This window comes from Malus sylvestris, chromosome 10 (genome assembly GCF_916048215.2).
Source record: "Malus sylvestris chromosome 10, drMalSylv7.2, whole genome shotgun sequence".
In the NCBI taxonomy this organism is placed as follows: domain Eukaryota; kingdom Viridiplantae; phylum Streptophyta; class Magnoliopsida; order Rosales; family Rosaceae; genus Malus; species Malus sylvestris.
In genome coordinates, this window is record NC_062269.1 from 42,097,901 (window position 1) to 42,119,019 (window position 21,119).

The 21,119-nt window shown below is 36.3% G+C and overlaps 3 protein-coding genes across 3 annotated transcripts; 1 reads left to right on the forward strand and 2 right to left on the reverse strand.

Annotated features, from left to right (window-relative positions):
• The first annotated feature begins 2,423 nt into the window (after positions 1–2,423).
• On the forward strand, positions 2,424–3,995 carry LOC126584794 (uncharacterized). Its single transcript, XM_050249145.1, has 3 exons — positions 2,424–3,323; positions 3,494–3,535; positions 3,644–3,995. Exons 1-3 carry the CDS (start codon positions 2,516–2,518, stop codon positions 3,769–3,771), a joined length of 978 nt encoding a protein of 325 aa, XP_050105102.1. The 5' UTR covers positions 2,424–2,515; the 3' UTR covers positions 3,772–3,995.
• A 245-nt stretch (positions 3,996–4,240) lies between these two features.
• LOC126584793 (putative pectate lyase 2) lies at positions 4,241–5,983 on the reverse strand. The gene is made up of 3 exons (XM_050249144.1): positions 5,276–5,983; positions 4,910–5,013; positions 4,241–4,752 (listed from the first exon to the last, which is right to left on the reverse strand). Exons 1-3 carry the CDS (start codon positions 5,978–5,980, stop codon positions 4,395–4,397), a joined length of 1,167 nt encoding a protein of 388 aa, XP_050105101.1. The 5' UTR covers positions 5,981–5,983; the 3' UTR covers positions 4,241–4,394.
• Positions 5,984–19,013: 13,030 nt separating this feature from the next.
• On the reverse strand, positions 19,014–19,783 carry LOC126587122 (stigma-specific STIG1-like protein 1). The gene has a single exon (XM_050252096.1). The coding sequence runs from the start codon at positions 19,716–19,718 to the stop codon at positions 19,266–19,268; it is 453 nt and encodes a 150-aa protein (XP_050108053.1). The 5' UTR covers positions 19,719–19,783; the 3' UTR covers positions 19,014–19,265.
• Between the last annotated feature and the right edge of the window lie 1,336 nt (positions 19,784–21,119).

Below are 21,119 nucleotides of genomic sequence, written 5' to 3' on the forward strand. Positions count from 1 at the left end.
AGTTCTCACACCGTCAATTTGTTTTATACATTTGAATTCATAAACAATCTTTGATTTAACTGATTTTTGTAAGAATTATCTTTAAATGAAGATAAGAAATTGAACGGTTTTTATTATTAAATTTATACGGTGATGATATGTTATTCTTTTTTTACGGTTAAGAAAAGTTTAAAGGGAGGGGAGGCTACCCTACCACAAGACGTTATATGTGAATAGTACTATCGGAGATTAGTAGAATTGAAGGGTCTTGCTTAGGTTTGGACCTCTCAAATGAAAGAATCAGCCGCACGTAGACTTTGGGTAGACAATTGGGCAGACGACGGTGGAATCCTTTACTTGCAGACATTCTCATGATCACAAGAGAAGGAGGTGCCAATTTGCTATACGAATTAAGATATATGCCTTTCACGCCAATTTTCTGGCACTGGTCCTAATATTTCAGGACTCTTGTTTGATTACTTCATCTCAATAATTAATTCCAATTTTTTTTTGAGAAGAAGCAATCAAACAACCATCGCTATAAATCTAGAGACTTGATTGGATGCATGCATGGTTACGCCATACGTATAATATATTTTATTATATATATCTTTACTACCACTACTACTTTTCAATGCCATTACCACTTGTCTGCCTAACATCTTGAGTTAGTCCACTCTGTTTCCATCATTCCAACCTTTTCACGTTGAAATTAAATAACTATGGCTGTCACAACAAATAGCGATAGGCCATGCATGCCATCAATGAAAGAAATTTTTAGCTGTAACGGGAAATAGAAGTACGAAGTGAGAAAATTTTTGGTATGACAGTTTGATAAAGGTATTTCTCAAATTTGAATAAATAAAAATATAAAATATCTCATATTTGTCAAAATTTTCCTACGAGTAACGGTGATCGAGCACCCAAGCCTACCCAACTTTTGCTCCAGCTATATAACCGACTGCCTTATTTCTTGCCAGTTTTGTGAATAGTGAATATTATAAAACAACCTCAAGATATACAGTTTGGCTATATATAAAAAGGAATAGGATTCTCTCTTCTCTTCTCATCTCTTTTCATCCTCTCCTCTCACATTCTCTTATTCTGTCTTTCTCTTGCTATAAAAAATTAATATAAGATGTTAACGTGGCTTAACCATGCATGTTCAAATAAAAGGATAGGAAAGGAGAGAGAAAAAAAGAGGGAAGAGAATCATATTCCATATAAAAATGCTGGCTGCCACAAATGAATATGATCCACTTGTTCATGGAATATAATTCATGAGGACTGCGTTTCATTTACGTATATATGTGTATGGTTATACTTCTATTTCAATTTCACTACCTCTTGATGTCAGTTTCCGTAGCCAGCCAGGAACCCTAACATCTTATCATAAGAAACCTAAGTTGATGTTAAAAGCTACGTCGGCTACTACTATTTTCGTAAGATGCATGAAGGACCACATTCTGGAGTCCTCAAGTGGGCAATAGTAATTTTCTGACAAAAAAAAAGTCTTTACATTTTGCTATGCCTTTTCAAACTTGAACTTAATCTCACTTTGAATTCTTCTTGAAACAAAAATATCCCCATACCACATAAGCAATTTATTGGGTCTCACCATGCCACATCTGCAAAGTTGACACTTACTTGACAGAATAGACGAAATACCATCAAAGTGAACCAAAATCAAGTTTCATGGGTATAGCAAAAAATAAGTTAAGGAGAAAAAGAGTAATGGTCTTTAGTTGACTTGGGCCTCTTCCCGGAGTTAAACCGTATGTATAAGCCTCTATAATGAATCCTGATATGATCTTATCCAAACTCAAACATGATCTACCCAAACCCTAACCATATCAAATTACAGGATAAGCCCAAGCTGTTTACTTTCGTTAAGAATCAAAGATGCTGCCGGAGGGAAGTCTCGTAGTGCTACTCTACTCTCGTTTCTACTGCAATACTTCCATGAAACATGATCACTTATTAGAATTCGTCTTCCCTGGCATGCATGCTGACTAGAAACATTAGGGTTAGGGAACTTTGGTAGGGCAAACCGCACAGAAAAAAAAAATGATCATCCGTATGTAAGCTATATATTAAAAATAATAAAATAATAAAAACAAAAAACTCTATATACATCACAAGTCTTGCGCTTCAAGAATTATATATGATTCCCGGTAAGATGAAAAAATTCTAATTCGCAAGTAAATACAATACCCATAGAAAAAGAAAACCTAGATTACATTCTAATTCTATCATAATTGCTTGGCCAAAATGTACATTCTCTCTTAATAAACTCCCATAAAGCAGAAGCACCAAGTAAGCAAAACCAGTCACAAAGCATAAATAAAAGCAGATAAAGTAAAAGGGAAAGAGAAAAAGACATTAAAGTGAACACCAATAATCAGTAGATCCTTCTTCCTTTTACTTATGTAATCACACTTCACTTTACTCATCCTTGCTACTTTGCTTGAACTGCCAAATTTTTGTTGGGATATATACCATCACTCAAGCTAAACCTAGCTAGCTAGCATTTCTCATGTCTCCTGTAACAACTCCTATGCCGTTTGTCCTGCTCATTTTCCTCACCCTTCCGTTTCTCAGCCACACAGCACCTCAAGCCAGCATCTGCAGAACTTCTTGCGGCAACATTCCCATCAACTACCCTTTTGGAATCGATGAAGGCTGTGGGAGCCCTTACTACAAAAACATCCTCGTATGCTCCGAATCCTCTAAACTCGAACTCCGAACACCTTCAGGAAGATATCCCGTTAAATCCATAAGCTACTCCGACCCTCACATTCTTCTCACCGATCCTTTCATGTGGAATTGCCTTGACGGTGACGCATTCCGAGTGACAAGGCCTTTTAGCCTCGACACGAGCACACATTTATCTCTCTCCCCTCAAAACGACTACCTTTTCTTTAATTGTAGTGAACAAAATGTGATCATTGAGCCAAAGCCTGTGTTTTGTGAGAGGTTTCCTGAGCGGTGTGACTCGTCGTGTGACAGTTCTAGTTATCTTTGCAGGCACTTGCCTGAGTGTGCCTCGGCGTTAAGGACAAGTTCTTGCTGCTCTTACTATCCCAAAGCCACTGAGTCTCTGAGGTTAATGTTGAAGTATTGTGCTACTTATACTAGTGTGTATTGGAGAAACACTGGTGAAAACCAACCGGATGATCAAGTCCCCGAATATGGAATTCGCGTCGATTTCGATATTCCGGTGACCACCCGTTGCCTTCAGTGTCAGGATACATCTAAAGGAGGCGGGACATGTGGATTCGACACAAAAACACATAACTTCATGTGCTTGTGTGACAGAGGAAATGTCACTACTTATTGTAAAGGTAAGTCTTTGATCTATTTAGCCTTGTGGTTAGACTGAATAGGGTGATGGGAAGGAGTAGGCTAAGTTCAGGTTCAAAACCCTCCTATGTAACTAAAAAAGTTTTTGAGTCATTAGTTTGTATCAAACATTAATTTCCTTCTCAATTTTTTTTTAATTACAATGATGCAGATCATAGCTTTTCTCAGCATAGGAGGAATGGAGTGCTTGCAGGTGATTCACTTCTGAGATTTTGCACAAATAAGATTTCATAAATTCAAGTATAGCTTGGATGTTGTCTGCTTAACTATAAGTTGGGTTTGTATTTTGTTAATGTTGCAGGGACGATTAGTGGAGTGACAGTTGCAGGAGCCTTTGGAGTTGGAGCTGGAATTTGGTACATGAAGAAAGTGAGAGCTAAAGCACCAGTAACATGTGGGGTTCAGAGCAATGAGAATAGGCTTTTCTAAAGACACTAACCAAAGTAAAACCATCCACCTTCCTTCTTTACTTTTTCTAATTTTTTAATCGCTTTTTGCACATCGACATGCTTTCTATTGTCTCTTGATTCTTTTCTTGTTTATACAACATTGAGACATTCAATTATACCGTGTGAGTAATTTTCTGTGTGAACAATCTAGTGATGTTGTATTATCTGTATTACTATTGAAATATCAACAATGCCGTACACTAACATTATAACTCTCAAATTCTTGATAAGAAAACCTTATACACCAAGAAAAATTGACAATAGCTACTTAATGCTTTTCATCGCTATTGTCACATTTTCTTGCAGCAATGTTAGTAGTCGTCTTACAAAAAAATTCTTGGATCAGAGGCATATCATGCAACCTAAATTACCTAATAATAAAAAAGTTCACTAATTCCTCACTCTATGTAGTGCCATCTCTAACGTTGTGTAGGAACACCAATTGGATAGACTCACAACACAGACAACAAATAGTCTGTTAAAATAGATAATAGAGATCCAAGAAGCCAATGTACGCACAGAGCTTCAATTACAGAAAACTCAAAGGGTAGGACCAAAAAAGGAAAAAAAAAGGTTGGAAAAGGGTCTATATAGTAAAGTAAATTAACATGCTTTGCCAACAATGCAGCCCAGAGGACCTGCATTTGAGGTTAAAGCAGGAACCATGGCTCCTGGAGAGACCTTAAACGATTGCGTTGGAAAATAAAGTGGATAGCAGCTTCCATATCCAGATTGAACAAAAAAAGCACCATTTTTGAACACATCCCCTGAAGATCTCCATTTCCAATTATTCCAACTGCCTCCAGCCTCTCTCTTTGTAACCTGTTTGGCAAAAGGAGTCTCAGGAGCTATGAAGTAGTTCCCTTCACTGAAAATTGTTGGATTGGCGCTGCCTCCTACGGCATACATCTTCCACTCCTCATATATATTGTTGGCCACATGCGCATACCCAAACCTAACCCTATTGTTTTCACAAAAAAACAATGACATAAGATAATCTGCATTAATAAAGACTTCACTAAATTGTTAGGGTAATTAAACAATGTACTCTCATGTACTTCTCTCTGTTCAAGGAGAGGAGTGTATGCAACTCATTGCAGGTAAGTTATTGCGCTCACCTTGGCATCCTTTCAATAAGGCCAGCCCCAAAACGGTTGAAGGCTATTGTGACTCTCATATTTTTATCTTCACTAAAATTGTCATTGTGACCAAGCAGCATCACCTGAAATTAAAGCACAACCTGGTTAGGTTACATTCGAAACAAAACAACTAGCCTCAATTTAGTGATATCCTCCATTGAACGTTGGACGAGGTCTCATGTATGAATTCCCTCAGGTATTGACAATTACACAAAATATGAACCCACTAGATAAATTGTGCAATTAATTAACCCAAACCCACATGCAATCAACTCAAGCAAAGAAAATAAAAGGCTCAATAATGAAAAATTAATTCATAACATCATAATTAACTTTTATGCTTACTTTGTCATGCTGAGAGAAATAGTTGTTTGTGATGGTGACGGCAGTGGAAGCATGGGTGACATCAAGGAGGCCATCTGTGCTACGAGCTAGGAAGCAATGGTCAATCCAAACATGCGAAGAAGCAAAGACAGATATGGCATCTCCGTCGCTCCCTAGACGTTGCCCTACATGTGTAGGAGTGCTCCTAACATTCCCACCCTTCCCGGGCTTACAATCATGAATGCTTAATCCATGTATAATAACGTGGCTAACACCCTGCACCGTTATGCATGGTCCGTACGCAATTTCAACTTTAGCCCCTCTACCATCTATGGTCTTGAAACTATTCATAATGAGTTCATTTTTGAGCGTGATGACCATGTCCTTAGCAAAAACGATCCATAATGGCTGCGTTTGGATCACCCCGTAACGGAGTGAGCCGGGTGCAGGGTTTACTGGGTCATCATCTGAGGTCGTGACTACATAAGCAGCCCCATTTTTTCCTCCCAACGCATCTTTGCCGAAGCCTACTGCGCAGTTGGCCAACGCGCGGCGGTTGGTGGCCCAATCGGACTTTGTGCACCAACACGAGTCTACCACGTTCATGATGTTTTTGGGAGTGATTTTGGCGGTGGTGTAGTAGTCTGGGGAATAGGCTTGAAATGTTGGAGCAATACAAGTTAAGAAACATAAGAGCAATAATATGAGAGGGGCTAGGGAGGCCATGGCATAATTATGAGTTGAATAAGAAAAGGAACTGAATTAGGAGGATATATAGAAATAATTAGATAGAGTGATGATGAATGAGAAGATGGTGCACACGATTAGTTTATGAGTGCTTTCGCTTATGTTTTGGTACGTAAGATTTTTGGGTCTACACAAAACGTGGTTGCACGATCGCTAACGCTGGTTCACTTTCTATTTTATATATCCTACGTATGTTTATGTAAAGAAATAAATCTCTTAGCTAGGGATTTATATTTCAGTGAAAGGTGAGGGGCACGTAAAAATTTCGGCGAGGTCTACTTTTATTTTTATTTTTAAATTTCTTGATAGAATGATATATTTATACAAAAAAAGTGGGGAATTAAATTGGACTAATACAATTGGTCAGTTTGAATTTGTCATTCACAGAAGTCATAAGACTTCCATTTACGAGTGAGAGGACTATCACTAAATGTAATATTAATTTATTAAATAACCAGAGAGGCCTATTAAGATTAGAAATATAGAGCTCGTTTGAATGTGTTTTTAAAATGACTGAAAGCGCTTTTGGTAAAAATATTTTTGAAAACAATCCTTAGGCAAAATGCAAGTAAATGCTTTTGGAACTCAAAAATATTTTCTATAAAAACGCTTTCAGTCATTTTAAAAGCACATCCAAACAAATGGATAATAATCTCTTAAACTGTCAAGGAAAGTAAAATTTGATAGTAGTATTGAAGAGTTGGACACATATATAGAATGGATATTGTGGGGATAGATACTATATTCTTTCTTTCCCTACGGATAGATACTATATTGAAGGAGAGAATAATTGAACCTAACTAATTAGCATTTGGAGTGGGCTACGTTGGAGATTTTTGTTATAGGTATTAGTGTGATGTATTATTTTGCATGTTATAATAAGAATGAATGATATGTGATGTATATCAGATGGTAGAGTGAATGAAAGATCTTGTTGAAATGCACAAATAAGAGCAACAAAAATAAAGATTTGCAAATTTGAACTCCAGTATCTGATTTGCGTCCATGAGTTCGTCGTTTCTATAAAAATGACTTCGCACATCAAACTCACAAAAGTGCCATGATCAATAATGGGATTTTCCGACCAAATTATCCATTTTTAAAAAATTTTAATTTAGGGCTTTAAGTTTTCGGGAAGCTTTAGGTATTTTTATTTGTTTGATCCTTTTACTATTTGGACTCTTAAAAGTCTAGGGCTAAGAAACATTATAAAATATGACATTTAAGTGTTAGGTTTGTTATCTTTCCAAGTACAGACAAAAGCCCATGTCGATGATCACTAGCAAGCCAGCCATTATTCGAGTCCGCGCGCTCAAGCAAACACACAAAAACTCATAGCCATATCTTAACCCTTTCCAAGTACAGACAGTTGTACTTTGAGAAAAACATACATAAATCATTAACTCAATTAGTAACATAGAGGGAAGAACACACAGACACATATTCATACATATTGTGGTGTGATTTCTAAGCATAGTCGCAAAACCCTTTGTGGCAAGAAGTGCCTATCTTGCAACGGTTGGAGCATTTGCCACAGTTTTGATGGTCGGACATTGGTTTGACACAATTAGAGTTGCAGCACATCTCTGAACTGGTGCATCTCTTCCCACAAACCCCGCAGTTGAATGCGTCTGTCCTCAAATCGGCACAAACATTGTTGCAACAATCTGGCCCTCGGCTACCTTTAGTGGCACTACAAGCAAGAGGGTTTTGGCCACATCCTCCCCGACCCGCTGGAGTATTCGAGGCAAGGAACCGGCTTCTTGATGATCTCCTGATGAATGCTGCTTCTTCGTGGTTATTTGGTGTTGCAGAGAGAGAAATGGCTAAAGCCATAATCAGCATGGCTAGCATAAACAAAACATTGCGAGAATGTTTCATCATTTCAGTAATATCAGAATTGGTGTGTTGTGTGTTTATAAATTGAAAATAATATATATCAAAGTATATATGAAGACTTAGTGTGGATGTGGAGAAGCATGCAGGGCAGAGGAAGTATATATAGAAAACCTGCTGCCCTAGGGTTTCATGATATTGATCAACGTGGGGAATCTTATTACAGTTGTTTTTTTTTTCTTTCTGTTGCTGTCTACAATATTGCATGAGTTTGTATATTGGTTCTGTGCCATTTTGATTGGTTGGTCTAATTATTTGGGGGCCACAATACGACAATTCAGCATACAAAGTTAGGCTTCCAGAGAATATGTTGTAATGCATATAGGTGAATATGAACAAAATACATGCATGCAAAAACATATATAATTACATATTTATCATTATTGGTAGGCAGGTTGGGCAAGCCGCTTATTAATTTTCTTGGGCAGGCTCATGCTTTTATATAATATATATTAGCATAGAGCACATACTTTGTGTGTGTGTAAATAAAACAGGTATATGATTGTCATTTTGTCAAAAGATACAAAATTAAAGCCTCTTCAACCGCCCACCTCCTCCCACGTTCTCTTCAAGCGCAATCGCTTCAGTTCATTCAAATTATCCAAAAAAATTCATGATTTCACTTACATGTATGAAAAAATGATGATGAGATAATTTCTCTTAATAAGTGCATATTTTTATCTTATGTAAATATGTGTATCAAAAGTGAGGGCAAAATAAGAAAAAAAAGGGGGGAAAGTTCAAAAGATACAAAATTAATATTTTGCTCTCCTCATGTCAACATTGTGTATTCAAAAGTGAGGGCAAAGTTGGAAGAAAGGGGGGCAAAAAGTTGACAAGCCCTCTTCTCTTAATAGAATAGAATAATTGTGGTGATTACCAAGGCTGCAGAACAAAAGTCTACAACTCAAATGCCTAGCAATGAAAAATGGGTGATGTGATTGGACTAGGATTCTCTTTCCTCCTCTTTTTATCCTCTTCCATCCCCTTCTCTTACATTTTTTATTTTGTCTTTCTCTTTCTATAAAAAATTAATATAAGATGTTGATGTGACTTAATCGTGACCGTTCAAATAGGAGGGGAGGAAAGAGGAGGGAAAAAAAGAGGGAAAATAATCCTACTCCGATATGAGTTATACTTCATTTGTAAATTGATTTTACGTTTGATGTTCGCATTATAATAAAGTTATATCTAAGGCTTCAGCTTTTCTAAGCTATTGTAACTAATTTCGTAATCTCTCTTTTTGTTTTTTTTGGCGGTGGCATTTGTGGACTTGTATCTTAATTTTTATCAATTCACACTAATTTGGCTATGTAAATTTTGTCATGCACCAAAATACAATATACATTTTTTATGTAAACAAATATACAATATACATAAGAAACATGGTTGGACAGTGCTATTTTAGAGCAATTTTTGAAAAAAAATACATTCTGGTGCTATGTACTTCTAATTACGATTTCCACTCCACACTTGGTTATAATAATGATTCATTATTAAAAAGACTACCTTAGGAATGTTGTTAGCTAATAGAGAAGAAGCATTATTTGGACCGACTTTTAATATAATATATATATATATATATATTCCTCCTTTTTTTTTTGGTCGAATATATTAATTCATTTTCTAACAGTTATATTTCCATTTCTTTGCAAAGAAAGTTCTCCCCGCACCAGGTGGCACTTGTTCCATTAATTGCCCCTTATGTCTAGGGATAGATTTTTCAATGTATTCGAAATACGGGACAATACATCATATGTTATTATATGAGTGAAGATAATTTTTTTTTCCCCCAAGTGTCCCTCCATTTGTATAAAAACATATGATGTGTGTGTACTTCCATGTACATAAAAAAAAAAAAAAATCCTTCCATCCCCTCTTTTTTTTTTTTTTTTTTTTTTAGGAGTAACGATAGAAATTTCATTAATCCAAAAGTGGCTGATTATAACTCAACACAAATAGGAGACAACAGGCCATCCCCTCACAAAGACAATCAACCATTACATTTTAGCACAAAAAGGTCAGACAACAGGTCTGGCGGTTCCTCGAACCAAGATCGAAAACGTTCACAATGCAGAGGTCGATTAAGCCACATAATTTCAACATCTTATATTAATTTCTTTATATTAACACTAAACTATGAACTAAGAAAGAATGAAATAAAGAACTATCGCAGAAGAATCTAGAGAGAGAAAGAGACTAAATGAACTTTTGTATTGCAGAGAATGAATCGTCAATTACAAAGAAAGAAAGGGAAGAGAATAAAAATTGAAGGAGAGAAAATCCTGCTCCAAATTTTGCAAAACCATCTCAGTGCCATCCCTATAGCTATGTGCTTAGCCTTATCGTAGTACAGTAGTGGCTGCTTCATTTTGCGCGGATAGAAGTAATAGATTAGATGATTAGATAATATGGATTCCTTATTTCATATGGCTTCGATCGATTTCCTTGTCTATGATTACTTAGATTTCTAATCAAGAAGCTCTTTCTTAAGGCCTTCCGCCAGAGGTGTATAAATAAGACTCTTTTTCTTTGAATGGTATTGATACCCTTTATACCATATAATCATCAAATTTTATCGTCCAACGTTATATAATAATGATGAGGTTGCCCAATAAAATTGTTACTCCATTAATAACATTAACTTTTACCGCTGAATTTGTTTGTTATAATATATAAAGGCATTTTGATATAATAAGGACATTATGAAATAATGACATTAAGTTTAGTCCCACACACCACAACCTTCACATGAAGGCTGTTACAATATAACATGCATTAAGTTTCATAGTGATTCAATATACAAGACACGTAAGAATACACTGTAATCCTAAAATTAAGTTTATTATCCAACATTACATAATGATGATGAGATTGCATAATGATATTCTATTATTCTAACAATGTTGGTTTTTGTAACGTGAACGTCTTGTTACAGTAAAGACATAAGATATTATGAATGAACATCGTTAAATTACTAAATCATCATCATTCAGTTTTGTGCCTCCAACTTTTATGTTAAGGTTGTTACAACATTAATTACGTTAAGTTCAAAGTTTAAACTATGTTGGGTTTTAGGTCAAGCTTGTATTTTCCATTGTAAGAAACGTAAAATTACATTATAATCACCAAAACTTATTGATTTCCTCTTCAGTTCAATTAATGAATGTTCTTTTTAATAGAATTCTATTTGTATTAGTACAAATCTTAGGTCATCATTTGTAGGTAGAAGGCACCACTCAGAAACACATTTCCATCTTGGAAAACAGAATCTACATATAAAGCTAGCCTTGCAAATTCTTTACTTTCTCTTTGTTTTGCATGAATTATTGTGATTCTATATCTTGGTACTTTGTTTATATATATTATGGAAAATGATCCTCATCGGATTCTTTTTTTTTTTGATCCTAAGGATTCTGTGATCGTGATTGTTTATCGTACATCATGCAGTCAGAAATTATTTCAAAATTTAAAATTTAAAATTAAATATAAATAGTACCTAACAAAAACTGATTGTACGATGTACGATGAATTATTACAATCACGGGATCCTTAGGATCCTTAAAAAGAGAATCCAACGAGGATTCTTTTCCATATATTATGACATCTAGAGTCTCTGTAGGAAAGACTTAAAGAACGGAAGAAGGGTTGAAAGCATATATATATATATATAGCTACATGCATACTTTATCTGTACTAGAAGTGACAAAAATCTGCTAATCGTACAAGTTCGACGTCAACTAATTAATCATTTGTCCGGGTCTAACAACCATGTTCTGTACTAGTTATTAACATTGATGTGAAGGAGACCTTTTAAGGTTTTGCAACGTAGGTTTATGTGTTAGATAAAGAGAGGGGACTTGGTAGGTAGACCATTTTGGTTGCACAAATACACAAATCCATATCCTTAACCTTCACCTATCTCAAGTATATTTCACATATTAACTTAAATTAATGATGATCACAAACTATTCTATTACTTGTAACAACACAAATACATAAATCGTCGTTAAAGTAACAATTAATAGCTTAACACATATATATTAACTTATTGATTGAGAGTTGAAGTATATTCACTGATATCTAAGCATAGCTGCACATCCCAAGCGCACATGACCTGCCTTTTTTGCAATGGTTGTCACAGCTGCCACAGTGTTTCTTATCAGAAATTGGGTTCACAAGATGACCGTGGCAGCATTTCTGTGAGTGATGGCTTTTCACCCCACACTGGCCACAGTGGAGATTGTCCGTCTTCAAATCCACACATTTCTTGTGGCAACAATGAGTCCCTCCTCGACAAAACTTAGGGTTACTGTCGCAAGTCACTGCCCGACCCCGAGAAGCAAGGAATCGGCTTATGCCTCTTAGAGAAGTCTTTTCTTGTTTAAAGGTTTCACTGTTTGAAACATTAATACTGTTGTCTTCCTCGCCGAAGAATGATTCTTCGAATTCTTGGTCTGGTGTTGCCGAGAGAGTAATGGCCACTAAAGCCATCAGCATCGCTAGCTGAAACGAAACCTTGAGGGATTTCATGTGATCTAGTTGTGATTGGAAAAGAAGAATATAGAGTATTTGATATATAGTTTGGCTGGATAAGCATGCAGGGCTTGAACATGTATATATATGTAGGGGATCGGATGGTGCATGAGGGTTGATATACAAAAGTCATCAACGTGGGGAATATTGCATGGTTGGTCTAATATTCAAAAAGGCCATTAGCAAAATGTCATAATTCAGTAAACAAATGTAGGCTTCCAGAAAAAATTGTAACTTGTATATATTATCTCAAAATTAATTAGGTGAATAGGAACAAGAAACATGCATACTAAACAGATAATATATAGGCAGATTGCCGAAGCTCCTAATTCATTTCATTGGCCGTATAATTTCTAGTTTGGTTTATGCAGCATGCTCTAGGGGTATGTTGATTTTCATCCTTTGATTAAGAGTTTTATGAAAATATGTGACAGTTTAAGTACTTATAAAACGTGACAATTCAATTACTACGATCTAATGATATTCTTTTTTACTTGCAAGTGAAAGGTTTTAGGTTCGATTCTCACCAAGGTGAATTTGAACTACATTATTTCTTAGCCTACTTCCCCATCCTTAGTATAGATACTACATAATGTCATTTGTTAAAAAAAAACGGTGACAATTCAATGATTACTTCGTAAAGAATGGTGAGTCATTAAGGAAACATTGTACCAACCCTCAAAGGCTTAAACGTTGTTAGCAACGCCAATTAGTAAAAGTCATCTTGCACACATGTTTAGTGAAAAATAATAAAGGATGAGTAAATTATGCCTAAACCGTTAATAGATCACAACTCTCATTTAGACAGAAAATAGATAACTTTTATTTTGTATTTTATTTTTCAATAAATTGTAAGAGAGTTGTTAAATATTTGGATGAATACTACTTATATTTTTGGTTCTCTATGTTTTCAAAATCTTCTAGTACTTTATAATATGTTATTCTCTTTTGCATTTCCACCTAAGCTCTTGCCTAGACACCTAGGCCTGAATCTTTGTCTACCATTCGATTAGGTCTAACATCTTTTAGATCTTGGTATATATATGATTGGTGGAACTAGTATGAATATAATGGTGTGGATGGAGAATCATGCAAGGATTGAACAAGTGTATGTATATATATGAAGTTTGACGCATGAGGGTAAATAAGGGCAAGGTCAATGTGTTGGGAATATCGCAGGACTGGTCGAATTCCAAAGGCCAAATTAAACGTTAATTAATTGATCAGTAAACAGACATGGGCTTCCAATTCAGTTAATTAGGTCAATATGAACACGAAACTTGTGCACACAATTATGAGCATCTCGAGATTTTATTGGAAGGAAGGGGTCACTTCCATGCAGCTCCATGAGATGCATCTAATTTCTATCAATAAACTATTTAAACACACACAATTAATACTCTAATTAACATTCTTTAATAATAGTCATACCAGTATTAGAGAAGCTTCAAGATTGTGCATCTAAACAAAACACCCTTGATATATCTCGCTAGTATATTGACTAAGAAATTATTTAACAAAGCATTTAAAAAAAATGTGACATTATTGTTTAATTGAGTATATTTCAAAAAAAAAAAAATTAAATAAATAAAATTCTGTAACACTTCAAATGGTATTTTCTACCCCACACTTAGTTATAGTGCATTATACATATTCGATAACAACTAGATAGCTATAGAGAATGTTGTTAGCAATTAAATATCATTTTGACCAAACTAATTAATTTTAATTTAATTTTTTGGGCATATGCTGTTTCAATTAGTTTTATTCGGGTTTCCAATTTTCTTGCAAAGAAAAAGTTGTCCCACCAACTGGCTACTGTCTTATTGTTCGATCGTATCTTGGGCGCCGATATAGACATGATCTCATCCAATTAGATGCCCGGCTGGCTTTTCTTTACAAACTAAATTTCTTCTAGATCACTTAGTACTATGGTCTAGTGCAGTAGCGGAGCCACTTGAAGACCAAGGTCCTGGCCTACCCTAAAATTTTTCATTTTGTAGTTTTTGTTTGTATACTTTTAGTTGGATACTCTGCATTCTTCGACTTATGTGCATTTGCTCCCAACTAGCTTTATTGTATTTCGCTAATTGACAAAAGAAAATATGTTTTACAAGTATTGTTATGAAACTAAAGACATAAATCAACTAGCCTTCCTTAGTTCACTATTTTGCATGGTAGAGTGTTGATTTACAATAAAACTACGCATAAATAGAATAGAGGAAGAATTTATCTTGAAAAATAATTTTCATAGCAGCAGTTTTAAGCCATGATTATTAATTTTTGTTCAACTTCATTATAGGAACTTATAAACAAGTTCGGTGCTTACGAAACAATTATCTCAAAAAACAAAATTCGTGATTTCATACTCTCATTTGATTAAAATTTTTCCTTCCACTATAAAAATGAGCCTTTTTCTCCCATTATTTATATTATTATTATTTTCAATTTCTTTCGTAGGGCTTAGAGGCCCCTCCTAGCTTCAATTTTTGACTCCACCATTGGTCTAGTGATATTCCTCTTCACTTGTAAGTGAGAGGTCTTAGGTTTGATTATCGCCAAAGGCGAATTTGAACTAAATATTGTTTGTTCAAGGCTAAACCCACCCTGTAACATCCCACATCGCCCATTGGAGTGATCCTTAAATGTATATTCACATCCCTACCTAGCACGAAGCCTTTTGGGAGCTCACTGACTTCGGGTTTCGTAGGAACTCCAAAGTTAAGCGAGAAGGGGGCCGAGCACTCCCAGGATGGGTGACCCACTAGGAAATTGCTCGTGATTTCCCAGAAACAAAACCGTGAGGGCGTGGTCAGGGCCCAAAGCGGACAATATCATGCTACGGTGGTGGAGCGGACTCAGGAAGTGATCCGCCTCGGGCCGGGATGTGACAAATGGTATCGGAGCCAATCCCTCCATGAGGGCGTGGTCAGGGCCCAAAGCGGACAATATCGTGCTACGGTGGTGGAGCGAGCTCGGGAAGTGATCCGCCCCGGGCCGGGATGTGACAAATGGTATCAAAGCCAATCCCTGGCCGGAAGTGTGCCGACGAGGACGTCGGGCCCCTAAGGGGGGGGTGGATTGTAACATCCCACATCGCCCAGGGGAGTGATCCTTAAATGTATATTCTCATCCCTACCTAGCACGAGGCATTTTGGAAGCTCATTGGCTTCGGGTTCCATAGGAACTCCGAAGTTAAGCGAGAAGAGGGCCAGAGCACTCCCAGGATAGGTGACCCACTGGGAAGTTGCTTGTGAGTTCCCAGAAACAAAACCGTGAGGGCGTGGTGGGAATATACATTTAAGGATCACTCCCTTGGGCGATGTGGGATGTTACACACCCCCTCCTATTTAGTATAGATAATATTATTTGTTCAAAAAATTAAAAAATAAATTTCCTTCTAGCATAACCGTGAGGGCGTGGTGGAAATATACATTTAAGGATCACTCCCCTGGGCGATGTGGGATGTTACACACCCCCTCCTATTTAGTATAGATAATATTATTTGTTCAAAAAAAAAAATTTCCTTCTAGCATACTTACAGTACCAAACTAATTAAATTGAACGGTGAAGATGATCTCCACATAAGAACTTAACTAATTAAATAGAAGATAATATTTCCCCTCATAATTGAGAGAGAAAGAGACCCACTTCATAATAACCTCTAATACCAGGTACTTATTTAAAGGAAACTTCATTCTAATTCTTGGCAAAGATGACTTTTAGATTAAAACCATGAGTAAGATCAAAATCTAATTTTAGTCCATTTGAACATTAATCACCTCATTTTATTTAATTATATTTTGATGTTTTAATTATTTATCTTTTTCTTCCTAATTTTAATGTATTAATTATATTTCATCATAATTATAATTTTCATTTCATTCATCGTAATATATTTTGTTGTAAATATTTAGTTAACTAATTTTTGTTATACAATATATTTCGATATACTTTGTCTTCTTCATTTAGGTATATTAAATTCATTATAATACATTTTAGGTGCATACATTTAGATACTGACACACCCCGATCCAGAGGATCCAGGCATGTTGGCCGTCACGTGAGCGTGACGTAACCATAAGTACGACACGGAAGCGAAACAATAACAAACATAAGAAGGAATTCAAACCAAACTCTAGTAGAATAACCTACTAGAATAACAGGACGAGTTATAAAGTAAACACATAAATTCAGAGCATAGGTTTAAGTGCAGTCAAGTAGGACTAAAATAAAAGTACATCACCCTCAGGTGAGTCCTACATGTCAAGAGTCTGTCAGAATGCCGGAAAAAGACCTCGTGAGTCACCAACCGCTAACTAGAACCTGGAGGGGCGCAAAACAAAGATGAGTGGGTCAGTAAAACCAAATATTTCTCAAAACATTTCATTTAAAACATTTATAACCCCTCACCGTAAAACCTGTATACTTTCCCAGAAAATAGTATATATAAAACCATATGTAATCTCAAAACTCAAATCCCAAGTCTTTAACATTTTTCAAGAAAAATATGCCATGCCATGAATCAAAATATAAATAAGGTGAAATAAGGAATCAATCGGAGACCCTGCAGTTGGTCCTATACGATTAATTCTATAGCTCAATATCCCACTCAGCCGGAGTCACCACAGTGACCTATACGGCCCTACTCTGCACATCACTCGGAACTACGTAAGGTAGTCTGTACGATGAAAGGTGTAAAAATACGCTCTAGTGCTTCTCTCATCAATCATCAGCGCGCATAACTAAGGTCACCCACTAGTCGGAATCACACCTAGTGATCTATACGACTAGCATGTCGGAACCCTCACATGGTCTGTACGACATCCACCTACTTGGATCCAAGGCGAGCGTGCGGTGTGGTAAATAATATAAGCACTAACACCTAGGGTGCAGGTTATGAGCTTAAAACGTCTCAACATCAAACAATTCAATGAATAATGAACTCACCTGACTTACCTGTGCTTCCACAGCACCATGCATATGTATGCATCATATTTCAATCATATAATTCATATAACAATTCATTTTTTCTTCAAATAATTCTATGCATGGCATTTAAAAAACATATTTTCAAATAAATGCATTTTCTGGGAAAAACAATAGTATATAGGTAATGCGAAAACAAAACTGCCCACTCACTGGTAAGTCGATGGGTCGTAGCCCCCGTGATGTCCCTGGATGCGCTCGTCCTCGAGATAAGTGTCACCTATGTGCGAAACAACTAAAATAACATTATTTAAAGCACATCACCAACATTTCGTAATAATTTCTCATAGGGTGCTCAATTTGGGTATATGAATATACCACATCGATCTACTCGACGTCACGGACGTCGAGTAATTTTTAGAAAAAAATTTGGAGGTCCCACGCGCCCCCACGCACCGTGGGTGGCATGGGTCCACGCGCCATCCCACGCGCACCTTCTTCCTCCTCGGCTCACCGGACTGGTTTTTTCGGCGGCCGGTTTCCGGCAAATTTTGTAACTTTTCGTTCTCCTTCGTTTTTCACCCATTTTCTTCGTATTTTATACCAAATTGAAGCCCCAAACATGAAGAATCACGATAGACTAGTTTAAGGCTCTAAAAATCAAGAAATCTCACCGGAAAAATTCCAAGAAATTCGGCCAAAGTTGAACCACGTGATCCCGACGTCCAAATCCTTCAAACGAAGTACTCCGAGACTCCTTGAGACCTCACTAAGCTCACTACAAGCTTAGAATTCCCTGAAAATCAACATTTTACGTTTGCATGAACAGTGACCAAAAATGGAGGTTCGGGTTTCACGTGATTCCGAAGGTTTCACTTCCTAAAACTAGTACCATTCAACTCAGAACGTCAAAAGGATGAAGATGCATACCTTGGTTGCCTCGATCCGTCGAGTTTGGAAGGTTTTTGGGTGTCTCCGTACGTATGGGTGTGTGAGAGAGAGGGTTAGTCGAGATGGAGGAGAGAGAGACCACGGAATGGAGAGAGAGAGATGGAGGGTTTTGATGTCCCAAAATCAATCTACACCATCCATTTGTCTAATCCCTAACCAACATAACAAAATCAATTTAATAATCCAACTCACATATACATTTTCTTTTAATCTTGCCTAATATTTGAACCAACAACGTCTCACACACACGTACCTTAATGCCCGTTAAGGGCAATTCAGTCATTTCACGTTCCCGTCAAATGTACCTTCGGGACGGGCTGTGACAGATACACACATTTCGGTACATACATTAATTCAATATAATACATGTTGGTACATACATTTCAGTGCATACATTTCGGTACATACATTTTAGTGCATACATTTTGGTACACACATTTAGGTACATTAATTTATTATAATGCATTTCGGTATATACATTTTAGGTACATTAATTGAGTTTTCAAGTTTGAAGAATGTTAAATAAAATTAATAAATTTAAAAAACTTTTTTTGGGTCAAAAAAAGAAATTTAAATATTTAATGGGAAACATTAAATAAAATACATATTAATTAATTTGAATTAAGGACACATCAAGGGACTATAATCAATATGTAATCTTACACCATGTTTTTCATTAAATTTCAATATTCTGTAAGGATTAAAGTTGAAAAACCCATTTATTTAAAACAATAACTTGGAGTACAAGCTAGAATATTTCTTAACATATAAGAATTATATAGCACACAAGAACAAGGAAACAATCCTAACCCTAAGAGGAAATATAGAATCCAGGATGGATCCTCCTTCTCTTACAAATGATTTATTCCTTAAGTACATTATAATAAAAGAAAAATCAAATTATAAACAATAATTAATTGGTTAAGTCCCTCAAATGGTAACTTAAAGAATTTCATGCATAGCTGCACATCCCATAGACACATGAACTGCCTTTCTTGCATTTGTTGTTGCAGCTCCCACAGTTTTTCTTGTCAGACCTAGGGTTCACACACTTGCCTTTGCAGCATATCTCCCCGTATTTGCATTTCTTCCCACACGTGCCACAGTTTACTCTGTCTGTGTTCGTATCCACACATTTCTTCTTGCAGCAATTTGGCCCTGCACTGCCCGATGCCCGACAAACCCTAGGGTGTTTGTCGCATGTAGTCACAGTGGCCCGAGAGGCAAGCAAGCGGCTTCTTCCCCTAAGAGAAGTGGTTTTATCTGATTGCATGCTTTTGGTTGCATCATCTGTATCTTTGTTTTCCTCATCCAAGAATGATTCTTCTTGGTCCGTAGTTGCAGAGAGAGTAATGGCTAAAGCCATTACCATGGAAAGAACAAGCAAAACCTTGAAGGCTTTCATGGTGTATTGTAAATATAAAAGGAGAGATTTTTGAAGGGAGAGAAGATGGTGAAACAAAGTATAGATGTATGAATGTTTTGGATGGAGAAGCATATAGGGTTGGAGAAATATTTATAGAGAAGAATGAGAGGGGTTATGTGTGGTATTAATTTGTAGAGTATTCATCTACTTAATGGGTTGTCTAAATCAAAGGGCTACGAGGCGTTTAAGTAAACAAAGTTAGGTTTCGAAAGAAATATTGTACTCCAAATTAGTTAGGTGGACATGAACTTATGAATAAGAAGATACAAATTTACTTGATGATAAAGTAGGCAGGTTAGGCTGTGATTAGGCTGTGGTGTTCTCCTTTTTTTCTTGGGTTAATCATACTCATGCATGCATAATATTGCACATATGTTGGTACTTACGGGAGCTCTAGCCCGCCTTCTTGTTATTTCAAGGGTCCAAGAAACCAAAGTTAGTCCATTTTCCGAAGGGGGAAACCATTACTGAAACACTTGTTGAGCCTCTATATATGTTAACCTTTTTCCTTCTTTAGTATACTTTTGGAATCACATAATTGACCATTGACCAATATATATTAGTGAAGAAACTTCGAGGAGGGTGACTACCCGATGGCTTCAATACCATCCAATTCGATTTCGTTAGCATAGATTTGGTTCTGGGAATAACCTTTTTAACACATGATAACTACAAGTTTTATTTAAAAATACTGCAATAGCTCAACCGGAGAAAAAAAGGGGATATATATTCTTACACATCCCATTTTCCTTCTTACTCCTTCAAATTTCAATTGTTTAATGGATTTTTAGAATGCGTGTGAGGTAAAATTGGATGTGTGAATATCCCAACCTTACTTCAATACATTGAAGCACTGCAGACACTGAAGTCAGAACAGTGCACCTACGAACATGGCTTCAACATCGGTAAAAGGTTAATTAAGAAATGTAAGGCTGGTTAATGGCTTACACATTTTAAAAAAGAAATCTTTGGTCCTTGCGAAGAACTTTGCTCCTTTTGCCCATTTCCTTGCAAAGATAAGTTCCCGTGCAACTATAGATGAACTCGTCGCACTATCTGTTAAAAGTGTAAATCCAATATCGATAAATTAGTTAAGAAATTTTGCATGCATGTATCTATAACGAGTTGGGGATCCACTCTATTGCCACTTAATATAGGTGAAATTCAACTACGTCAAATATTTAAAGAGGCAGACCATTGGTCCACTTCTAACCACACTGATATTGTCTTAACTTACCCACCTATTGTTAGGTGTTGGATTTTATCACAAAATCCTATGGTGTTATTAGAAGTAGAACCATACACTTACAATTTTACAATGTGAAACTTATATTCAACATGCCCCCTCACGTGGGACCACCACATAGTAGGCCACACGTG